A 22,108-nucleotide genomic window follows, 5' to 3' on the forward strand; every position below is an offset into this window, starting at 1 on the left:
AGCAGTCCATCATCATAGCCTCTGCTGACCTCCCACAAAACTACCCCTCTCCTTGCAGGAGGAAATTCAAATTATCTCTGAGCCTTTTTGCTTTTTATCTCTAAGCCTTTTTCCTTTAACCATAAGGAGTATTTCTATGTCAAGGCTGTGGGGAAAGAGAGGTCTTGTCTGCAGGGCCCTTTGTTGGGCTGGTTGTTCTTTGGTGAGCTGCCGCAATCCAAGGGGATGGAGCACATGTCTGAGGTTACAGCGGCCGTCTGTGGAGCAGCCAACCCAGGCAGGGCCAGGGTTCATCACCCTGGCAGAGGGCTACAGCCAGCAGGCAGGTGGTCCCAGGAGCTGGGCTGCAAAGATGGGCAGGGGCTGCCTGGCAGACAGCTGTAGGAACAAATGTGATTTATTGCACCCAGCATTGGGCCATCCACCCTGCAACCTTGGGAAGCTGCGAAGATGTTGGTGCCCACCTACCTGTGGTTGGCGCAAAAAGTGTTCCCACTGCATGTCCACTTTAGATCCAGAAGAAAGCCTAGATGCAGCTTTGCCGTGTTGGGAACTGGGACCTATTGCAGCCATCTGTGTGCTTATGCCAGGACAGAAATGCCCAAATCCCATGGCACTCAGGTAAGCGAGAGGACAAGTGTGACCACAAAGCCTTATTGCTGAGGCCCCATACTTTCGTTTAAGAAGCACCTGTAGATTGTGTGTCAACTGTTTCATGGCTGGAGGTAGCTGGAAAACAGACGTTGTGTTGGGATCTGAAATAATCACCTGGGAGGGGAGAATGGGTACAGGAGCAGCCTCCACCTCTGGCCTTCTGCACATTCACCCTACGTAGGTTAAGGCAATGGAGAACAACTGGGCTTTGAACAGTCACCTGCCTTCAATTCTGAAAGATGGAGTTACCACAAAAACGTCTGCATCCTTAAACAGCGCTTGACTACAGCACCACACAGGGTTGGTTTCCTACCTCACATGTGGGGCCAGTAGGTCCTCCTTACTCAAAGAGTGCTGACAGGGCACAGCAGGCAGCTGCCCACTGCAGCAGGAGCTGATGGGCAAGTGGGGCTTGACCACTGCAGGCTAAAATGGGTCCTCATGCCTGTGACCCCAAGGATTCTAAGGCCCACTCAAAAATAATTAACAATTACCAACTGAATGAACCCACTGACTTCTCACATGCAGCCTAAGTCACTGTTTTTCTCAGCTTGGTGACCATCTGCTCCATTTCCAGTTCAGCTTCCAGGGTTTTAACCCTCCCTAGGCAATGTGGCATTGGAGGAACCCCCCAAAGCCAGTCTCCCTCCTGATCCCTGCATCCCTCCCTGCCTGTACTAGGGCCCCTGGCTCCCTGTGAACTCTCCCATATGATTAATTTTGGATGAGCAGCATGCCCCAGGAGCCCTGACAGTGGTGGGGATCCTGCTGCCATGGGCATTGTGGACATGAGTGAGAAACCAGCTTTTTGCATCCTTCAGGAAGGACAGGTAAGCAGAGGAATCGTTAAAGCGGGGGAAACCCAGCTCCAGGGAGCTTCTCCAAGCCACCCTCTTCCATAAGGAAGGCTTGAAGACCTTGGCATACATGGTGGGAAGTAACACTTACTTGTCTCCCAATTGCTAGTTCACATTCTTCAGCCTAAATCTGGGCTTAGGTGACGTTTGATGAGTGAGTGGGCATTATCACTGGTGATGCCAAGCCTTTAAATTATTCAGAAGGCATTATGTTCCTCCTTGGCCAACCTTGAAATTGCCTAGAAGCCTCCAGAGGTTTTACATTACGTATAGGCTGATCTGCTTGCTGGCTGATGCCCAAAAGCACAGTCCTGCTTTCTTCCCAGGCCCTGGGGGCCTCCTCCCTCTTGCCTCCCTCCCTGACAGTGTCTGACATTCACCCGACCCCTCATTGAGCTATACCTGCAGAGATATACCCGGTTTTGGTACTTTCCTGGGTCCTGGTGGCAAAGGAGTCACGGGAAAACGAAGCTGGAGACGGAGAGAAGGGTGGGCCATCCCCTTTGGTGACAGCACACCCACCCAAATATCCATGTGTGTGTCTATGTGTAAGGCAGGTGCTTAATCTGCTGTCATATACAAAGGTGAGGTAGTCAATGCAGTTCTGGGAGATCAGAGAGCGATTTTGCTAAGCGAATGCAGATGCCTACCGTAGATGAACCAGACAGCCCTCTAGACCCCTTCATTGTCTGTCACAGGAGCATAGATGCCTACAGTAGACCTATGCATTGGCTGCAAAAGGCACATCAGTCTGAATCTTCAGCTAAAATCCATCCTTGGGTCTCTCTGCCTTCAAGGCCTGGTCCAGGCAGAGGCACATCGGTCTGAATCTTCAGCTAAAATCCATCCTTGGGTCTCTCTGCCTTCAAGGCCTGGTCCAGGCAGCATTCTCTGAGCACCTCTCGCACATGTTGAGATCACAGGATGAAGCCCTTATCCCAGAGGTCACAGCCATATCCACTTACAAGCATGAGTGCTCCATTTTGTTAGGAGTCCTGCATCTGGAGCGTGCACTGCACAAACCAGGATTAGGCACCTCACAGTGGTGCTTGACTCCATCATATATCACTAAACATAAAAAAAAAATTGAAGGTGTTAAAGAGGCACAGGAGAGAACAGGTCAAGGGGAATTTGACTTCATTTTTTTGGATAAAGCACCACAGAAGGCATCTCTGGGATCTTGTTTCCTTGGCGTGGTAGTGGGTTGACCTTGGTCAGCAGCCAGACCCCCACCCAGCTGCTCACTCACTCCCCCTCCTCAACAGGGCAGGGGGAGAAAATCAGATGAAAAAGCTCATGGGTTGAGATAGAGAGAGAGCAGTTACCAATTACCATCACAGGCAGAACAGACTCAACTCTGGTAAAATTAATTTAATTTATTGACAGTTAAAACTGATTTGGATGTCTGCCCAAGGTCTCTAGGGTGGAAGTTGCAAGCCCACAGTCCCAGAACATCTCTGGGGCACTCAGGAGACAAGGCATTTTGTGGCTATGCTGCTGTAGCATCATCACTCCTCTGTGTCCTGGGTATTGCAGCTATGTCTCAAAGGCTGTGCAGGTACACCTGGAAAAGAGTCGTTGGGAATTACTCACCTCTGTGTTTGTGCTGTTTTAGTCCTCTGCCTTGATGCCAAAGAGATTGGACACTGGCTCCTGGCTGTGAGTCTGCTGGTCTCCAGCAGACTGGCTCAATGCTACTGATACCACTAGGTATCTTCATCTTCACCTAACCTACTTTGGTTACAGCTCCGTCAATGCCTTCAACTTTTGCCATGCTGCCAGTATACTGGAGTCAGAAACCTGGGAGTTTTTAGAAGCACATAGGGTGAGATTTGTTTCACTAGATGTTGGATGTCCACAGTGCAAACATCTACTGCCACTGCAGGCTGCATGTAGGGAGGGGTGGGCAGCTTCTCAGTGCAATGCACCAGACCTAGTTTAGCTGGCTGGTTCAGGAGGAGATTATTTTTGTCCTAAAAGGGCCTGTTTCACCCCACGGACTGTGAAGGGAGCTGTGGGTGCTTTGCTCCATCATAGGTGACTACCAGAGACTTCTGCAGGAGCTGACTCAAGCTTGGTGCTAGGGCTTTTGTGATCTCCAGCTGCTGTAGCCAGTTTGGGCCATGGATTTAACACCAGCTCAGTGAAAGAGTGCTGTCTCCAGTCCCGTGTCCCTGTGCCCCGCTCGTCACCTCTCCCCCTGAGCCAGGGAAAGGCAGGCAGGAGAGTGCAGCTCTCTGCGACAGAGAGGTTGTGTGGTTGCCCAGTCTCATCCACTGCACGTGACACAGGGTCTATGCTGCACCATGCTTGAGGAATACATGGAATTTAATTTATAAGTCTGCATTAATTTCTGAAGTATGTTAGCAATAATCTCAGTTATGTTAATCAAAAACTAAAAGAAAATAACTAGGACATACAGAGTGAAATAGCATCGATGGAGCAAATGTTTAATTCAAGGGGGCCTGCCCAGGAGCTAAGCCTTGGGCTCCCCTCTCCACTTATCTGCACTTTGATGATGATGTGTGCTCTTATCTGATGGAGCTTGGGGATTTTCCTCACCTAATTTTAGGCATCTAAAAGTTAAAGTAGCCTGGGCAGAATTCTGCCCCTTGCCCTTACAGGCAAAGGAGAGATCAGGAGCTTCAGTGATGCACCTGAGCTGTCCCCATTGCCTAGCTCCAAGCCAAGACGAGAAGCTCACAGAAGAGGTCTGTATATTTCCACTAACCAGAGTGTCCCTGCAAAGTGATGGGCTCGGATTTAAATGCTGGATGAGTCCCACATTTTAATGGCAGCATGTAGGACCCCAGAACAGAGAGATCCCTGATCCAAACAAGGCTAGCTGCTTGCTGCTGAAAGCTGCTTTTGGGAACAAAACCAGGAGACTTTATTTACACACACACACACACACACACCCCCCATTTCAAGATCGCCTCACACTGGGGTGGCCCAAACTCCTGGTTAGGCAGCAAGGAGCATCAACCCACCCATAGAAGTGCACAGGCTCTGTTGCAGGTAACAGTGAGAATTCAGCACCTCAACCCAACGCGATGGACTTGCCTTCGGCTGCGCTTATCTCCTGCCAGCCTCCCCCAGGAGAGCCTAGGGACCTGCGGTGGAGGTGTTGCACTATGTAACCCAGGCTTTTGAACTAGATGAGGAAGAACCAGCTTATCAGACTGCCCTGCTTTTTTTACAGAGAGCCTTTCCCTCCCTGTGTTCAGAGTTATGACTAATTACTTCACATGCAGGCTTGCTGCTCTGCATCACTGATGATTAGCCAGCAGGGAAGCTCCTAGCCTTCCTTCTCTGCACCCACCCTTCAGTCCCAGCTTCAGCTCTAAATTTAACCAAGACGACCCTCTTAGTTCATTAGATGCATCATGATTTTTACTACCAAGTTTAGATGAATCACCAGAAATGCTCACCTATTTTCCTGACCATAAAAGCTGTATCACAGGCGTTGCTTCCCAGTTGAGTCTTGCATCAGCCTGATTTCAATTCCCTTCAAGTACAGCCTCTGAAGCTCTCTGCCCACCACAAATCTTCACAGTGGCTTTTATGAAGCCCCTATTAAAACTCAGACTGTGTGTCTAAAAACTTGGTCAGGCTCTGCCACCTTTGCTACATGGGCTGGAGAAAGCTGGAAGTTGAGGGAGAAAGGGAATTTCTGTTCGTTAAGGGACATGCAGGTAGGATAGTGTTTTCTACTTACATTTGGAGACACAAAGTCTAATAGCACCTTGTTTATGTTTGAGAAGGCTTTATATTTTCTTTGTGAGTAATCTTCTATATATACGTACCATAGTAATTAGACATACAATTGAAGAATTAATGATAAAACCTAAAAGCTTTGCTAAATAAATTTTTTGGATTATTGATTTGTTCAAAATGTGAAATTATTTACTCCAGTTGAGGAGCAGTTCTTCTTTTTGGAAAAATTCAATCTAATATTAAAGCGCCAATAGAAGTGTTATCTCTGGTATAAGCAATTTTTTGAACACAGGAAGAAATGCTCATGCTTCAGTTTCATTAAATGCTATTCTATACCTGATTTCAGCAGAAGGATTTGAGATCTGCTTTTAGCTTCAAACCTTGAGGGGAGGGAACTTCAAAGCTCTATATGATTTTTTTTTCAGGGCTGTCATTTCTGGGAGAAGACAAAATACATATCACGTACGTTGACAAGCTCAACATAATCAACATCTATTCTTTCTGTTGTATGTACCTATATCCTTTCTCTTGATGTCTAAATATATGTACGCAAATGCAAGTTATTGTCCTTTAGTAAGGCTGCCTTAACAAAGGACAAACATATAAGCACATACCTATGCATCTTGACTCATATTGACATCTCAGCCAGATCAGAAAGCAAAGTACTCGAGTGGCTGCTGCTGCAAAGACGTTTGAACAGCATGAGCACTTCACTGATGGATCACTGAAGTTACACCCCTTCCCACCAGTGAAGAAGGATCAAGCTGGAAGAGCTCAGACTGGGTAGTAAAAAAGCAAAGGTGAGCTCTGCCACCCAGCCCTCTCTCCCACCCATCATCAAAAAGCTCTAGAGCTAAACCTGCAGCGAGGTATTGCTGTAGATGAAGGGTGAGCAAGACTAAAAGTAGCATTGTTCATGCCCAGCCGCATCCCCCCCCCCCCCCCGCAGTTCTCTGCGCAAAATACTTTTGTTGACCTATAAAGACTTCTGTGCTCTGAAGCGTGAAATCCACAAACAGATCCCTCCGACACATCACAAAACCTTTATTAGTGTTTACCAGTGACACAGATTACAGGAACCAAAGGCAATTAAATAACATTTAAGTTGACCACAGACTCAAGAAATACAAGTCACATTTGGCAAGGCAAACTTCTCAGTACACTGGGTTGCTTAGGTTATTACTACACTGTGAAAGAAGAATTTTCCTTACAAGGTTCTACATATTCAGGATATTATTATTAATTATTATTGTGTCTTTCAGACAGCTCCTTTGGCAAGAATTCCCATTTTTTAAGCTTTTATTATATAAAAATATAACCAATTTTCATTATGTACAAACATTACATTACACAATGTACAGGTTAAAAACACTACAAAAATGGCAGGCCATGGGTGAACCAAAAAAGAAAAAAATGTAGAAAACATGAAAAAAAAAATTTAAATACTGCACATTTCATAAAAATTACATTAACTACAAACAACGGCTTTTTGTTTGCAAATATCAAACAGTACTGACGTGATTGGAAATCTTTCCCAACAACTTCATTTTTAAGGCACATCTTGCATATTTACACACACGACACTGGATCTGGTCAATAACTTAAAGGCTCTCGGGAGTCACCTAGTTGTGTGCGCACAGGGACAGGGGTACTCGGGTAGGCTGCGTGTTGGGCTACACTTTCTCAGCTGTGTCAGTCTGGGGGCCCAGGTACCTAGTCGATGGGGCTGGATAGAGGGGCACCCCGATCTCCTGAAGGTCAGGGAGCCGTGCGGGGCGTGGTGGGGAGAGGAGCGTGATCGTCCGGTCAAAGTCCCTGTGCAGCACTTTCTCATAGACACTCTGAAGACCCACTGTTTTGGGCAGCTGGGCTTGATAAAAGTTGTCCCTGCGAAGGGGATCCCTGGGCAAGGACGTGCTCTTACAGAAAGTGGAGAGGGGTGCCGAAGGATGGTGAGAGGGGTGAGGGTTGGCTCGGCCACAGGAGGGGCTCCAGCAGCGGTCCGAGTGACCCAGGATCTTGCATTCTGCCGTGCATGCCCATAGACCTAAAGAGAGAGACACAGGAGGAGAAACTTGTCGTTACTGCAGGAGTAAGTCCACACCACTCAATCCTCAGCATTATTAGTCACGGGATGATTCAATGCACTGATGGAGCTGGGAGGCAATGCTCTACAGCACAACAAGAAAACAAGCTTAGGAAGGTTACGTCATTTTGCTAGGGACACTCCTCATAATCCTAACTTTAAGGGAGGTTTTTTGGGGAGGAAAACCCTGGATCAACCAGCATTTCCAGCATCTGCTAATTTGTGCTGGGCACTCAGTGTGGAGAGGAATCGGGAAAACCTAGCAGCCTGCTGTGAAGAGATGCAGAGGTGGGCAATTTGAGCCATCCAGCATCAGGTTTCCTCCTCCAGCTGCCCTGCCTAACCACTGCGCCCCAGGGATGGGTCCCTCTGTCCACCTCCCTGTCCACCCGTCCCCTCTGTCTGGCGGGCCAGCCAGGAGCAGGGGCTGAGCCCTTACCATTTTGCATGTGTGTGATGAGATCCTTCTTCAGGGCATCTCCGCTGATATCAGAGTCACTGTCATTAAAATCGCTGTCACCTTTGCCGCTGTCTTTGCCACTGAACTTCTCTGCCTCCCGGCCAGAGATGGTGTTGAACGAGTGCCCCTTCCAAATAGCCATGGGGGGAGCGGGCTCCTTGCCGTAGCTTGGAGCAGCAGCAGAACCCTGCTGGGGTGGGGGATCAAAGGAGACATGAGAAAGGGAAGTGGTGGAGGGTAAAAATTATCAGAACTGCACCTCTGTGATTCACATCCTCCGGGATGCCCCCCTCCCCATCCTCTGCCCCCCCTTCCCCACGGTGGGACCTTACCTCCCCACTCGGTCCTCTCAGCCTCTTCTGACCCTCATAGAGGCAAGTGCTGTCGCTGCCGCTCTCAGCAGTGGAGATCTCTTCGGCAGCGGGAGAAGGGTCAGGGCTGGTGAAAGAGGTTTTGCTGGGAAAGGTTCGTACCTCAAACACATTCCCCCTCTGGCTGCCCTCCTCCTGCCGGCCCTTCTCCAGGTGGGAGATGTCTACCTGGTCCTTCAAGGAAGCATTGTTTTTGATCTCATTCCCCTTCTTGCGCTTGTTACAGGTGGTGGCGATGGTGATTATAGCCACCAGGAGCAGAGTGCAGCTGCCTGCCAGGACAATGATCACGATCAGAGGGATGTCCCACTGCAAAGCCTTTCCTTCCCAGGAACTGGGCTTGGCTACATCCTGGATACTGGAAGGAGCAGTGGCAGTCACCAGGAAGTTGACTGTGGCAGTCGTGGCTAGGGGGGGTCTGCCGTTGTCTGTCACAGTTAGGATGACCTTGAACAGCTGTCCCAGCTCTTCAGAGAGGTCACCCCTCAGCACAATGTCCCCAGTGCTTGGGTTGATGCTGAAAAGGTCCTGCTGAGGCTCCTCCAGGAAGGCAAAGGTGAGCTCGGCATTGGCCCCATCATCTGCGTCTCGAGCTTTGATCTGCGCCACCAGGGAATCACGGGAGGTCTTGCTGGACACGCCAATTTCCACTGTCCCATTGGTGAGCACTGGGTGGATGATGACAGGAGGGTTGTCGTTCTGGTCCACCATCCTCACTTTGACCAGGGTGCTGCTGGAAAGCTGTGGGGAACCACCATCAGTGGCCTGGATCCTCAGGTCCAGCTGCTTGAGGATCTCATAGTTGAACATCCTCAGGGCATAGATGGCCCCGGTGGCAGGGTCCACTGAGACATAGGTGGAGATGGGGGCCCCCATGACCTGGGTGTCCAGGAGCCGGTAGGTAACCTTGCCATTGTGGCCAAGATCAGGATCGCGGGCCACCACGGTAGTGATGTAGGCACCTGGGGGGTTGTTCTCTGGCACGGCCACCTCATAGAGGGGCTTGGCAAATAGCGGTGCATTGTCATTCTCATCGCTCACCCGCACTGTGTACTGGCGGATGGTTTTGAAGGGTGGCGAGCCTAGGTCCTCAGCCACAACAGTGAGGTTGTACTCGGGGATGCGCTCGCGGTCCAGTGCTGCTGTGGTGACAATCATGTAGCTGTCCTCATAGGCACGCTGCAGAGCAAAGTGGTCGTGGCCACGGAGGCTGCAGCGCACCTGCCCGTTGGCACCTGAGTCACGGTCTGAGGCACTGACGAGGGCCACAAAGCTCTCGCTGGCAGCTGCCTCACTGACATAAGCCACGCCAGCGGCACTGGCAGCGCCACGGAGGGCACTGATGCTGATGCGTGGCGCATTGTCATTGACATCAGCGAGGCGCACGACGACGGTGCAGGTGGCGGCACGGGGACTGGCACCACGGTCCTGGGCACGCACGTCCAGCTCATAGGTGCGGGTGCGCTCATAGTCCACAGCAGCCTCCAGTGTGAGACGGCCCGAGCGCGGGTCAAGGCGGAAGAGTCGCCGTGCCTCGGGGGGCACCTGGCTGCTGAAGGCGTAGACCACCTCACCATTGGGACCCTCATCAGGGTCGGCAGCATCCAGATCGAGCAGCAGGGAGCCGGGCGGTGCATCCTCAGGCAGCTCCACCGTGACTGAGCCCTGGGCAAAGGCAGGGCTGTTGTCATTGGCATCGAGGACACGGACATGCACCGTGGCTGTGCCTGAACGTGCTGGGCTGCCACCATCTTTGGCCACCAGCTCCAGTGTGTAGGAGGGCTGGCGCTCACGGTCCAGCTCCTGGAGCAGCACCAGGTCAGCGCAGCGTGCACCATCTGCCCGCGTCTGTGCTTCCACACCAAAGTGACTGTTGAGGGAGACCTGGAAGCTCTGGATGGAGTTGGAGCCCACGTCCTCATCGACGGCCACCTCCAGCGGGAGACGAGTGCCAGGTGCAGCACTCTCTGACACTTCCAGTGCCATCTGGGCACGGGGGAAGTGTGGCGCGTTGTCATTGATGTCACGCACCTCCAGCTCCACGTGCACCAGGCGGTAGCGCTCCCTCCAGCAGCTCACCACATCGAAGGCCAGGACGCACTGGGGGGCCTGCCCGCAAAGCCGCTCGCGGTCCAGCCCGGCTTCACCGATGCTCAGCTGCCCGTCCTCCTCCCGCACCCGCACCAGCGAGCTGTTGCTGAACTGCCGCATCAGGCGGAAGCTCATCTCCCCCGGCGCCTTCACCGGCATCTCGTCGGCCAGCGTACCGATCACCGTGCCCGGCGCACCCTCCTCGTCGGTGCGGTACCTCACCGTCTTGCAGCGGGACAGGGCCAGCAGGCAGGCGAGGGCCAGCAGCCGCAGGGGGCTCATGGCACTTGCGCGGGGCTCAGCCCGGCGGTGCGGTGCGCTCCGGGGAAGGGGGTGATGCGCGGTACCCGGGATGCAGCGCCACACACCCTCCACCGCCGTCTGCGCCCCTCCGCGCCGCCGCACGGCCTTTAATAGACGGCGGTATGCAAATGCCCGGGCGGCGGAGCCAATGGGAGGCGGCGGGGCGCGGGCGGCGGGCGGCCCCCGGCGGTCCCCGAGCCGGGGCGGCCCCGGCAGCCGGCGGGAGCGAGGGCGCGGGGCGCTCGCCTTTGTGTTCTTTAACTCTCCGGGGTTTGGGGTTTTTCCTTTTTTCCCGGCTTTATTCCTCTTCCCCCCTTCCCTTCTTTCTTTCTTTCCTTTTTTCCTCTTTCGTTCCTCCCCTTCCCGTCTTTGCTATCTCTCTGGAGGCGCGGTAGCGGAGCTGGCGCGGGCAGCGCGGAGTAACACGCGCGCCGGGGTTTGTTTAATTGTGCCACAGGTCGGGCAGGTGTCGTGTCGCGGCATGCTGTGGCATGTCGTGTCGCGGCATGTCGTGCCGTGTGGCGGCGGGCGCGGGTGGGTGCGCGGGCGCGGGGCGGCGGCGGGCGCGGGTTGCGGGGGGCGGCGGCATTCAGCTGCGCGCCCGGAGTGCTGTGTTACTCGCGTGAGAGCCTGTGATCAGCGCCGTAAGTCGCCTTTCAGGAGATGTCCCCGCATGCTTTAGTATGCATGTCACCGCCCGGGTTTCTTAAGCCTGGGGCAGTAGCAGGCGAGGAAAAAAAAAAAAAAAAGAAAGAAAGAAAAAGTTCCAAATAGGATTTAGCATAAGCTTGAGGAGATTTGGAAAGGTTTCAAAGATCAGGCTGTATCAAAGGCTTATGAAGCCCTCGTTAGCTGTAGAAATATAATAGCGTGGCAGGCTATCCCATTCGAGGAACCTATGTCTGTATTATTTCACTATGACAGGCTAAAGGGAGAGAAAGTTGAACAGTTTCCACAGAGGAGTTGGACTAAGTTGAATATAATGAGCAAACGCCACATGTATCCATTATGTCCCTCTATTCATTCCCAATCACTGCCATAACTCTTTGACTAAACGATGATGAGCGCTGAATTACACACAATGCCCTGCTCATATTAAAATACATTTAAGACCTATCCCTCCTGGTGCCCTGTTACGCCTATTCACAGGATTTTCTTTTTGTCCTAATAGGGCCTCTCTGGGAAGCAACACCAGTCTCGTTCCAGAACAAAATAACAGCATGAGGCTGAAACCTGGCACGAACCGGGGGGAACGAAACCATCTGCCCCGCAAGGCACCGGGGCCCAGCGCGGAGCCCGGCTCGGCCCCCCAGCCCCGCCGCGCCGGGCGGCTACGGGGGACACGGCCACGGGGGACACGGCCACGGGGGGGGCGGCCATGGCGGGGGGGGGGGCGGCCACGGCGGGGGCGGGGACAGGACCCGACGGGGAGGGAAGCCGCGGGGTCGTGGGGGGACACCCGGCACTCCGCAAAACGGCATACCCTTCCTTCCCTCTGCCGGCCCTCTTCTTCCCATCCCTTTCCTTCCCGCCTATCTCCTTCCCTCTCGCTTCCCTCTTCTCCTTTCCCTCTTTCGTCTTCCCTCTTCCTTCCCTTCCTCTCCCTCTTTCGCCTTTCCCTCTTTTCTCATGCTTTCTTTTCCTCCTTCCTTTCCATCTTTCCTTGCCTCCTTCCCTTCTTCCTTCCCTCTTTCCATGTGTCAGGGAACCTAAGCGATGCGTTTCAAAGGAAGAGGGGTGACAAACGGAATTGGGGGGGCGGGGGGGAGGGGAATCCCTCCCGCTCCGGTTTTCTTTGGAAACCTCGGGTAAAGGCGCTCCGCTCCGCGATGCAGCATCCCGGGGGGCTCCGTCCCGGCTCCCGCGGGGGTGCGCGGGGCGCTGCGCGGGCGGCACGCGAGCGGGGGGCGGTGGGCTGCCCGCGGCGCCGGCTTATGGAAATGGGATTTAAATCGCGCCTCCGCGCTGGCTGCAGGGACGCGGGGGGGGACGGCCGCCCGGCCGCCAACAAAAGCTCCCGGAACGCCTGGTTTCCATACCAAAAGCCTCCGCGGAGCTCCTCGCTCCGGCCCGCGGGGGCTCCGCAGGCGGCTGTGCCGGGCCGGGGGCCGGGGCCGGGGCCGGGGTCAGGGGTTGGGGGTCGGGCTGCGCGCCTGGGAACGGGGCTGCCGGCCGGGAGCGGGCAGCGGGCAGCGGGGCGGCCCCTCGTGTGTAACAGGATTATCTTTGCCATTTCAAGTTCCATACAGCATGTAATTTATTTTTAATTAGGATTAGATCGAGCAGGGAAGGAGACCAGACCTTACACAGCCCCTCCCCCCCCTCCCCCGCAAAGGCATGGCTATTCCAAGAGGAGCTCTTATTCTTTATAAAAAAATCAATCAATCGATAAACCAGGACCTGCGTTCACCTCCCACACACTTTGCAGGAGAAAAGGGTGCAAAGGGCTGTATTTTCAGTGTGTGCCCGAGTATCTGCAACCCAGTCCTTGCCTCACGCACTTGCGACCCAAACCCATTCTTAAGAGGGGTCCCGGTGGGCTCTTGCTCCTCATGCCTTTTTGGAGGGCAAATGCACTTTCTGTCTGCTTGGCTTATTCTGTTTCCACAGTCGTGACTTTGATTTAAAAATAAACATAGTTATCAATGACTCTGATGGAGCAAAGACTTTTCCCCAATAGTTTGGATAGAGTCCATTACAGAAATGTTCTGAAAGGCTAGTGAAGAATCCCATTTTACAGCTCAAAAATAAACATACGGATCAGCTGCATTAAAAGCACTTCTTTGAAATATTGTGGTTAAACAGCCCAGATTGGTTGATTGCTCCATGTGGGGACATATGTTCTTACAAACTGTGCGTATTGTTACTAATGGGGATTCTCACACCACAGCCTTTCCTTTGAATCTAAGGCACTGGTGGTTTCTCTGGAGCTGTTGCAAGGTTGTTTTAATAATTTACCAGATCTCTTGCACTTTGTGCTTTTGCGGAGACTCAGAGCTGGCTAAGAAGGAGGCGTTTTGCAGTGTCCAGAGGTCTGCTCTCTGCTGCCAAGCTCCTTCCTGTACCTCTTAGACACAGAAATCAAATCTGCTCCGAGGTGGGTGTCAGGCATAGGAAAAAGCAGGACTCCCCCACCCACCCCTGCAAACTGAATGCCTGGATAACATGTTGCTCCCCAGGAGTAAAAGCACTCCTAGATCACCAGCCTGATGCCAACAGCAACCAAGTCAGTGATGGCCAGCAAATCACTCCAGGTTCCCTTTTTTAGCTTTAAATTTACTTTTTCCCTGATTCTGATCCAGCTTTTTGAAATCAAGTTTGTGGGTGCTTTTCCCTGCTCCCCAGATAGTTACTGCCTTTCATGGGGTGACAAAGACCCAGGAGCTCCTTCTCCTCTTCCCTTCACTCTTCCAGGTGAGCACAGGCACTTACCGCTCTGGCCCTTTTCACCATCACCTACAGCGCTGTAAGTTTGCCGATGTCTCAAGCTGTCAGTGTCCTCAGTGCAACAGGGCAAGATTTTCCTCCTCTCAGCAGGTGTCTGGGAGTCTCTCCAGTGATCTCTGTTGATGGAGATAAGCCAGAAGGCATTGTATTTTGGGGCCGTGAGAGAAAGTAAGACTCCCATAGGGATCCAGCCCAGTACCTTAAGACCACATCTACTACCTTTAGCGGGTACATGCAGCTAAATGCATGCATGGGACGGTGGAAGCAAGCCAGGCTTTAAGAAGAGGTGGCTGTGTTATATGTGCTTACCCTTTCCCAGGAGATCTTTGGGGCACCAAGCCCTGGCTATTGAAAGTGTCCCTCTCTCCCTGGCCCTTGGTTCCCCTCAACATATGGTGCATGGTGACTGCATGCCCTCAGGGTGGTAGGGCCGGATCCCCTTGTAGCATAAACCCTAGGGTGGTATGACTTTGCTGGGGCTTTGCTGAGCCTTGCAGGAGAAGCCAGGCTGGCTGGGCATGTTCTCCAGCTGGTCCTGCTCACCTGCATAGCCAAAGGGTCTGGCCAACTTCTCTCCAGCCGTGAAGTTGAGATGGAACCCGTCCCCCCAACCCTCGACTGTGAGCCTGCAGAGGGGTGCCACAACCTCCTTCCCTAGAAAGCCATCTCCACCCTCAGCCCTTGTCTCTTTCTTCTTAGGCGTCCCTGCGGGCTTGGCTGCCTTGGCTGATCTACAAAAACAAAGGAATTCCTTCTGCTTCCCGGGCTAAACAATTCCCCCTGTTTAATCACTTCTTCCGCAACCAAGGAAGTGTGGGTTAACCTGTCAAGCTCCACAAGCCCAGGCTGACCAAAAATCCTGGAAAACAAAAGAGTGGAATGAAGCGGCAAAGGGTTTTGTGGCTCTATGACTGTTTGTGTTGGAGGGTAGCATGTGGCATTGTGCTTCTGTCTCCGGCCATGCAGGCTATAGAAGACGGAGGCTGCGATCCTTCCTGTGAGCTGCGCGTTGGTACCAGGGTTATAAATCATCCCAATCATTTGTTTGTTATATTTGCTTTAAATGCTTCCCTGCCTGTATCTGCCGTCTGTGAAATGTGTGCTAGAAGAAAGAGTTTGTTTTGCAGAAGAAAGAAATCGCATGGCCATACCCCCCACTCGGCAAGCAGTTTTGATTCCACAGGGAATTTATTTTTTAATTGGATTAATTTCTAGCCTCTCCCAGAGTAGCAGCTGGGGTCTTTGATTCAAGAGGTTAAAACAAAGGGGCATGAAACAAAAGACCAGCTCTTCGTATTCCCCACACAGCGTGGGCCTCGTGCATGCTGCCCGGAGGTATCCCTGGAGTGGCGCATTCCTAAAGGTCCCCCCACGTGGCCCTCAGCTGGGGTCTACTGCAGGCTTTTTTGGGGTGCTTCCTAGCCTGTCTTGCCTGCAAGGTGGCTAGATGTGAGTTTTTCTGTCCTATCCCACAACCCAGCTTGTGGTCCCACAGAATCTTACCCCTTGGTGTCCCTCCCTTCTTCTGCCCCCTCCTTTTCCAGCTCCTTTTACTCTCTACCTTTTCTGCCCCAGAAGAGATAGATGAGGCTTTTCAACTGTTAAACCGCAAGGCAGATGCCCAGGTTTTCAGTTCTCAGCTCTCTCATCTGGAGCAAGCTAATGAGGCTTAGCCCCACCACGGTCTGGGGTATTTAGGTACTTAACTGCCATTGAATGCCACACGAGTTTGACATATTTTAGCCTGGATGAGGGCTTGAGGCTCTCTCAAATTCATCCCCTTATGCCCACAGAGCACTTCATTACCTCACAGCGGAGTTGTGAAGAGGAGTGCACCACGGGCTGCGGGTGCATTGGACAGATGACAGCCTAAGTCCTGCTGTTTGCCCACCGTGAGGACCGTTAGGAGATCAGAGATGCCCTTAGAAGGAACAGTCTTTATTATGGACCCTTTCTGGCTATTTTGCCTCAGTGCCTTTGGGTTTAGAGGAGGCAGGTAACAAAGTAGTTATTTACACCAGGTTCTGATGCAGGCCTTCAGAAGAAATGCCCACCCTCTCTATAGCTTGGAGTCTAGTCAGATTGCTGGGATGTTAGAGGGGAGCTGCATGGCTTCTCTCTCTGGCTGTTGTGAATTGGTGTTCCCTCTCCATGGCTGCTGCTGTACACCTGGCTGGGATGTCTTTCATACCACTTTGAAGGTGTCCAGGCTGCTATACTTGGCTTTCCTCCAGCAGTTCCTTGTTTCCTCCTGGGCCTCATTCACATTCTCCTCCTTGAAGGACTGTTTGGGATTTTAGATTCTTACGAATGATGAATGGGTGGAAGAAATCCACCTCTCAGCTACCAGGAAGATGTACAGTCCTCTGTGAATACTTATGTGTGGTAGTTGTGAAGGGCTCCACTGATTTCTCTGTGGCAGGTCCCTCACTATCTGGTGTGCAAGGTCCTTTCCTGAACGCCCTTCTGCTGCCCCTGGCCAGCCAGTGCCACCCAGCCAGTGCCACACTAAACCAGCACAGCCACATCACTCCCTGGGCTCTGCCTACTTCTTACAGTTTCTGAAGTCCTTTCCAGTAAGGTCATATCATTATATAAGCACAAGGAGAGTTTACATACATGTCAATATGTTGTTACTATGCCAGTAAAAATATCCTCTCCGTTACTCTGCTGTCTCTGCATTTTCAGTCTTACCACACACACATGATTTCTTGCCCCGCTGATACATCCATGCGATGAGGAGGGGGCACAGGGAAGTGATCCTCGTTGTGGTCCTGGAAACAGAGAAGTGGCGTTAGTGTGATGCCATGCTCGAGGTAATTAGCTCAGTGTCACAGGGTTAATGAGCTTGGGCATGGCACCACAGCTTCAGATTCCCAGGCTGGTGGGGCTTTGTAGGTTCATGCCCTGGTCTGCTCCTGGTTGTTTCCCAGAGGATTACTGTGAAGGACAGCATGGGGGAAAAATGCAGTGCAGAGGCAGGGACTCAGCCTTGTGCCATGAGTTCCTTCCTCCATCTCGCCTCTCCCTCTCCCCCCTCTTCCCCCCCTTGTCCTCTATCATAATTGTGCCTCAGCTAGCAAAGTCGGAGCCCCCCAGCTGTGAAGGACTAAGTCTCTTCTTCTCCCAACCTCCTGAGCAGCAGCAGGCTGCAAGCAAGAGTGTGCCTTGTGTCACTTGTGTTGAAGAGGCTGTGAGAGCAGGGGAAGAGCCCAGACGCAGGCGGCTGCCGCACTTGGCCGCCTGCCAGGGCAGGAACACTATTCACTCCCGGGAAGCCGGCGAGCATCCTCCCTCAGCCAGCCGCCTGCCGAGGCCGGGAGCCTGCCCAGCCCAGGTTTTATTTTGGCATGGCAAGGAGCCTCCTGGCACTGAAGGAGTGAATTCGATCAAGCCACTCTTCTTCATCCCGATTTTGGGATCATCTCCCTTTCCTATCTGCAGGTGGGGCTCAGAGTTAAATCTCCCTCGCTGTCTCTACCTTTAACGAGCTGGATTTTTTGTAAGGATGGATTTCAGCTTCCATGCCTGCCAGCATGCTGTTGCCTGACATGCAGCCAGTTCTGGGCAGAGCAAGGCAGGGAAATAGTACACAACAGTGAAGATGAGGATGGAGAGCACACACATCCCATTACAAGAAATTAGGAAAGGCTTTAAATATTAATGCCAAATTGATAAGAAGTAAACTTTGCAGAAGCTTGGGGACTAGCGCAAATCTGGTTCCTAAATCATGTATGTACTTTTGAGTATTTCACCCAAGATTTTTGCTTTAAGGTTTTCTACTACTGCATTTTGCTGCATTTCATGAGCTTGGGGTGTTGCTCAGGATTAGGTCAGACTGCTTTATGAGGCTATGGGAAGACTTTTCCCTTCAGATTTTTCTGTCGGCATCTGACATTCTTTGACCTCCACAGGACTTTGACCTCCAGAGCTACAAAATGTTCCAGTACTCACCTCCTGTCTTTCATGTGTGGTGTTTGCTCATTCTCCACGTATGCTTCACTGAAGGGGGCTGGCTGAGGAGGCCCAATGTTGCCTCTGGGTGACGTGACCTGGGACTGGAGCTGCTGTTAGAGTGGAGAGGAACAGAGCTGTTTCCCGTGGCTGAGGGATGCACCTGCACTGTAGCCCAGAGCAGCATGTTTGCCCATCTTTAGGAGATAGCCAGGCAGCTCCTGAATGTCACCCGTCTCTCCCATACCTGTAAGTCTGTAACACTGAATGAAATTCTCCACACTCTGGCTCTGCCTAGTTCACTTCTGCAGACGTGGCGTATGATGATATGGACCTTTCCCAGTTTTGGGGGAATTACCGGTTTACCTTTTCAAGTTTAACCATCTGGTACATTCACTTATTTGATATACTTTAAAAAGAGGTGCACAATTTTACACGTCACCCAGCGTCTGTGGTTTTTGCATCTGGAAATACATCTGGAAATAGACACCAGCATGTATTTCACATGTGATCCCCAGGAAAAAAAAAATTGGCCCCAAAGTCTGCAGAATTCTGTTCTGAAAAGTTAAATAAATTGTTGTCACTTTTTAAGTGCTGTAATACATGTGTGGAATGATCTCACAAAAAAAAAAAAAAAAAAAAAGCTTGAGGCTTAGAGAATAGGTGCTAAAGAAATGCATCAAATCAGACCAAAAAAGAGGCATAAAATCTATGTTATCCCAAGAAATAAGGGCTGACAGCTCAAGTGACTTTTCTGCTTGCTGCTGTACTAAACATCAAATTTGTGTTTCTGCCTAAAAGAATTTGCATCTCTGCAGTGAGCAGATCTGAAGGTTTTGTTTTTGCGGGAGAGTTATGCGGTGGTGGGTGAGAAGCAGAAAATGATGCAATTGGGCACAGTTTGTAAGCAAAGGGTCACGGATGGGTGAAACCTTGCAGAAGTTAAAACTGAAAAACAAGCATTCGGACATGCTCCTGGAGCAACCTGAACATTTAGAACTGGAGAGGTCTGAGTTTGCCTCAGCAGCATTATGTATGTATATATATGTGCCATATATTATAATGAATATGATAATTATAGGAGATAATTTATAATATATGTGTATTAAATAGGAGTGCCTCCTCAGTAGGCTAAAACAATGCTATGAGAGTCTAAAGAAATGTGAAATCTAATTACTGTAGCTGTGTAAGTGAAGTAATGAGGAGCTTGAGAGTGTGACTGATAAGCAATTAGATACTAGACTAATGAGCAAGCTGTCTACAGTCCATCAAAAGAGTAAGGGAGGCTTGTGCAAGACACTCCTGGCATTGCAAAGAGGAAGACCGTATCCAAATGCAGCTTTCCAAGATACATAACACAACATGAATACATGATGCTCGTTAATGACTGGAGACTGTGTGCTCAGCTCAGGGGTAAAGTCATTAACCAGTCAAAAGACGTGTGGCAAACCCACCGGAGATGAGGACAGCAAAAAGTACAAAATATAAGGAACTGCAAGTATGTAGTGAAAAGCTGTAGTCTGGAGTGAAGGCGTTGGATTAGTGACCCCCCAGCACTGAGTTTGCTGTGCTATCTTACCCCAGATAAAGGAGCCAGGGTCAGAAATTGGTGTCAGGTTGGGTTTTGTGGTCCTGACAGACCACAGTCTGCCACATTGGCAGGTCCAATGTGCATCTGGTCCTGGCAGAGCTGGGCTGGGAATGGGCAGTGGAGAGGTGAGCAAAGGCAGCAGGAGCAGAGGTAGAGGGCACACTGGGGAAAGGCACTCAGGCTCTATATGTCCTATAGGTAGTCCTGTAAGAACAATACTTGTATAGAAGACTGCCTCCAGGATCTTATTCTTCAGCAAGTGTTGTTAACTATTTAAGTTGAAATTTTTCATGCTGGGTGTCTGCTTCAGGCTGTTTATTCTTTCTAGGAGAAAGTTTCAGCTGAAGCCATTCAGCTATCTCCAGGAAGGAAGCTAGGGTAGATTTATCCTAGGCCTTTTATTGGTTGTTTTGCCTGTAGGATAAATACCTAGACTCTCCTCTTTTTATTTTCTGGTTTGTTTATTTGTTTTTTAAATCATGGGGTTTTCACGGTTTCACTTGAGGACTTGAAATTCTGCAAGAAGTTGCCCTGCTGAAGCAGGCAAGTGACTTGTGCCATTTCTGTGAGCATTCAACTGAACCGGGCTATACTTTTGAAACAGTGCAGTCCCCAGGTCAGTAGACATTAAGCAGGTAAATTCCCTGACAGGGTCTACCTGCAGTGAGCACACCATGACCTTAGCTGGGACTGGCTTTTGTTTTAAGTGCAGGCTGGACAGATCCAGAGGCCTGAAAGCGGTCTGCATCTCTCTGTGATCTCAGGCAAGTGGGTAAGGAAACTGCTGGGTTTGACGAAAGGAGGGGTGAAGGTTTGGGGAAAGAAACATCAGAAGAATCTGTTTCAATCATAGTAGCTTTTTTCTTGGTCTGCTACAAACTTGGATTGCTATTCCAGGTGAGACAGAGCCAACTATTCCTCTGCTATCAGGAAACATCCATCAAAACCCACCAGCAAAACATCCCTTACCCTCTTGATTTCAAAAGGTTGGTGATGGTAGCCCAGTGCTGGCTTTGGCTCTGTGCTTCCTCAAACGGGGCACTGTTTGTGCAGTGTCCCTAAGGCTCCCAACCCTGGGGACGACTGCCAGAGAGCTGGTGGTGAACTTATGCTTTTCCAGTATCTGTTACTTTAAAGTCTAGGAAGATAGGCATCAAGCATCATGGTGTCTGCAATGTCAGGCCCTCCAGAGTGAGGGGAAAGCAGGCCTTGAGTATTTCATCTTAGGTGTGCAAAATTAGTGGATATTTATCTACTAACCTGCATCTCTCTGTGCCTCAGCTCACCAGCTGTAATGCAGAGTTAATGATACACCCTCCTTCCACAGGTTCATTATGGAAATAAGATAATTAACATCTGTGAATCACTATAATTTAAGAGTGGGGAAGGCCAAAGAAAAGTCTATCAGAAAATTATTGCCTCCATCCTGAGCAGGACTTCAGTGATGTGAGGAAACTGTGGCATGGAGCAAGGACCCAGAATGGGCCACGGAAGGGAACGAGGGCTCTTGGGTCTGTGGAGCAGAGCAGGAGAGCGGTGGAGATATAACGTTGCACTGTGCAAACATAAGGGTTGTATCACAGTGTGACTGGGGCTGCAAAGAGCACCTTAGGCCCCATATTTCCTAGTTTAAGTGCCTGACTTTGCAGTCTTACTAATGTACTTCCAGTGCAGTTCTCTTGGGTGTCATAGCCACTGAAATAGATAGGTCTGTGGAGGGAAAACCCTGTCCTGCATGCCCTGTAATCACACAACTTGCCAGTGGCATGATGGAGGTTTAGATCAATGATTGCTCATTAAGCAACAAACTTCGTCTGCCCAGGTGGCGACTTTTTTTTTCACTGTCCTCCAGGTACGCAGTGACCTTCTTGGCTTCCTTTTCCCTGCAGCTGTAAACCTTCTCCCCTCTTCCTGTGGTGATGAAGGAACCTCTGCATGGGGCTCCCTCATTTTTCTGCCTCACAAATGCGCTGTTTGAGAATAAATAGCACTGACGCATTATAGGGGGTCTGCAGCTTCCTGAGAAGGAAAACAGGCTTCTAAGGTGGTCAAAGGATAAAGATCCACGTGAGCCTTGAGGCAAAGCTGTGACAAACTCATTTTGGGCAGCTGAAAATGATGCTCAGGCACAGTTTGGTTAAGGTGTGCCTTGTGAGTTTGAAGATCTAGGTTATACTGCCATGCCACGGCCTCGCTGTGTGTTCCTGGGCAAGACATCTCTGTCTTACGGTTGACACAATACTCCACACAGGGCAGTGGGTTCAGCCTGTGTTTAGGTCCTTTAAAAATGCTGCAATGAAAAAAAGCAACACTACTGATTTTATTTTTCTAAAACCCTTCCAGACACCTAAAATCTTGGTGAAGTCATTATTGATGGAAATTTCCTCCAGAATAACTCTTCTGGAGAAAATGTGGGCAGGGAAAGGGGGCTGTGGGGTTTCATCCAGTGGGAGAAGCTGAAGGTCTGCTCCCATTGGGATGTCAGGGCTGTCAGTGGTGTGGCAGATGTGAGTGGCAGGGGTGGAGGCAGGTAGGACTCTCTGTATAGGGAGAACATAGTGGGGAGATGGTGGGGTG

At 50.9% G+C, this 22,108-nt stretch overlaps 1 protein-coding gene across 2 annotated transcripts; it reads right to left on the reverse strand.

Annotated features, from left to right (window-relative positions):
• Positions 1-6,248: 6,248 nt before the first annotated feature.
• Positions 6,249-10,610, reverse strand: PCDH8 (protocadherin 8). Of its 2 annotated transcripts, none has more exons than XM_037378510.1 (3): positions 8,107-10,610; positions 7,754-7,961; positions 6,249-7,275 (listed from the first exon to the last, which is right to left on the reverse strand). In XM_037378510.1, exons 1-3 carry the CDS (start codon positions 10,516-10,518, stop codon positions 6,902-6,904), a joined length of 2,994 nt encoding a protein of 997 aa, XP_037234407.1. In that variant the 5' UTR covers positions 10,519-10,610; the 3' UTR covers positions 6,249-6,901. The 2 variants fall into 2 exon arrangements, with proteins under 2 accessions (XP_037234407.1, XP_037234406.1); XM_037378509.1 differs by having other exon boundaries at positions 7,754-7,964.
• Positions 10,611-22,108: the final 11,498 nt, after the last annotated feature.

Source organism: Falco rusticolus, chromosome 2, assembly GCF_015220075.1.
Source record: "Falco rusticolus isolate bFalRus1 chromosome 2, bFalRus1.pri, whole genome shotgun sequence".
Lineage (NCBI taxonomy): Eukaryota > Metazoa > Chordata > Aves > Falconiformes > Falconidae > Falco > Falco rusticolus.

Excerpts from the sequence above, each read along its gene's own strand:
- PCDH8 (XM_037378509.1), bottom strand. The coding sequence starts at position 10,518 with ATGAGCCCCCTGCGGCTGCTGGCCCTCGCCTGCCTGCTGGCCCTGTCC. Across the intron at positions 7,965-8,106 it reads TGAGAGGACCGAGTGGGGAG|CAGGGTTCTGCTGCTGCTCC; the intron begins GTAAGGTCCCAC and ends CCCCCACCCCAG. Across the intron at positions 7,276-7,753 it reads CATCACACACATGCAAAATG|GTCTATGGGCATGCACGGCA; the intron begins GTAAGGGCTCAG and ends CTCTCTCTTTAG.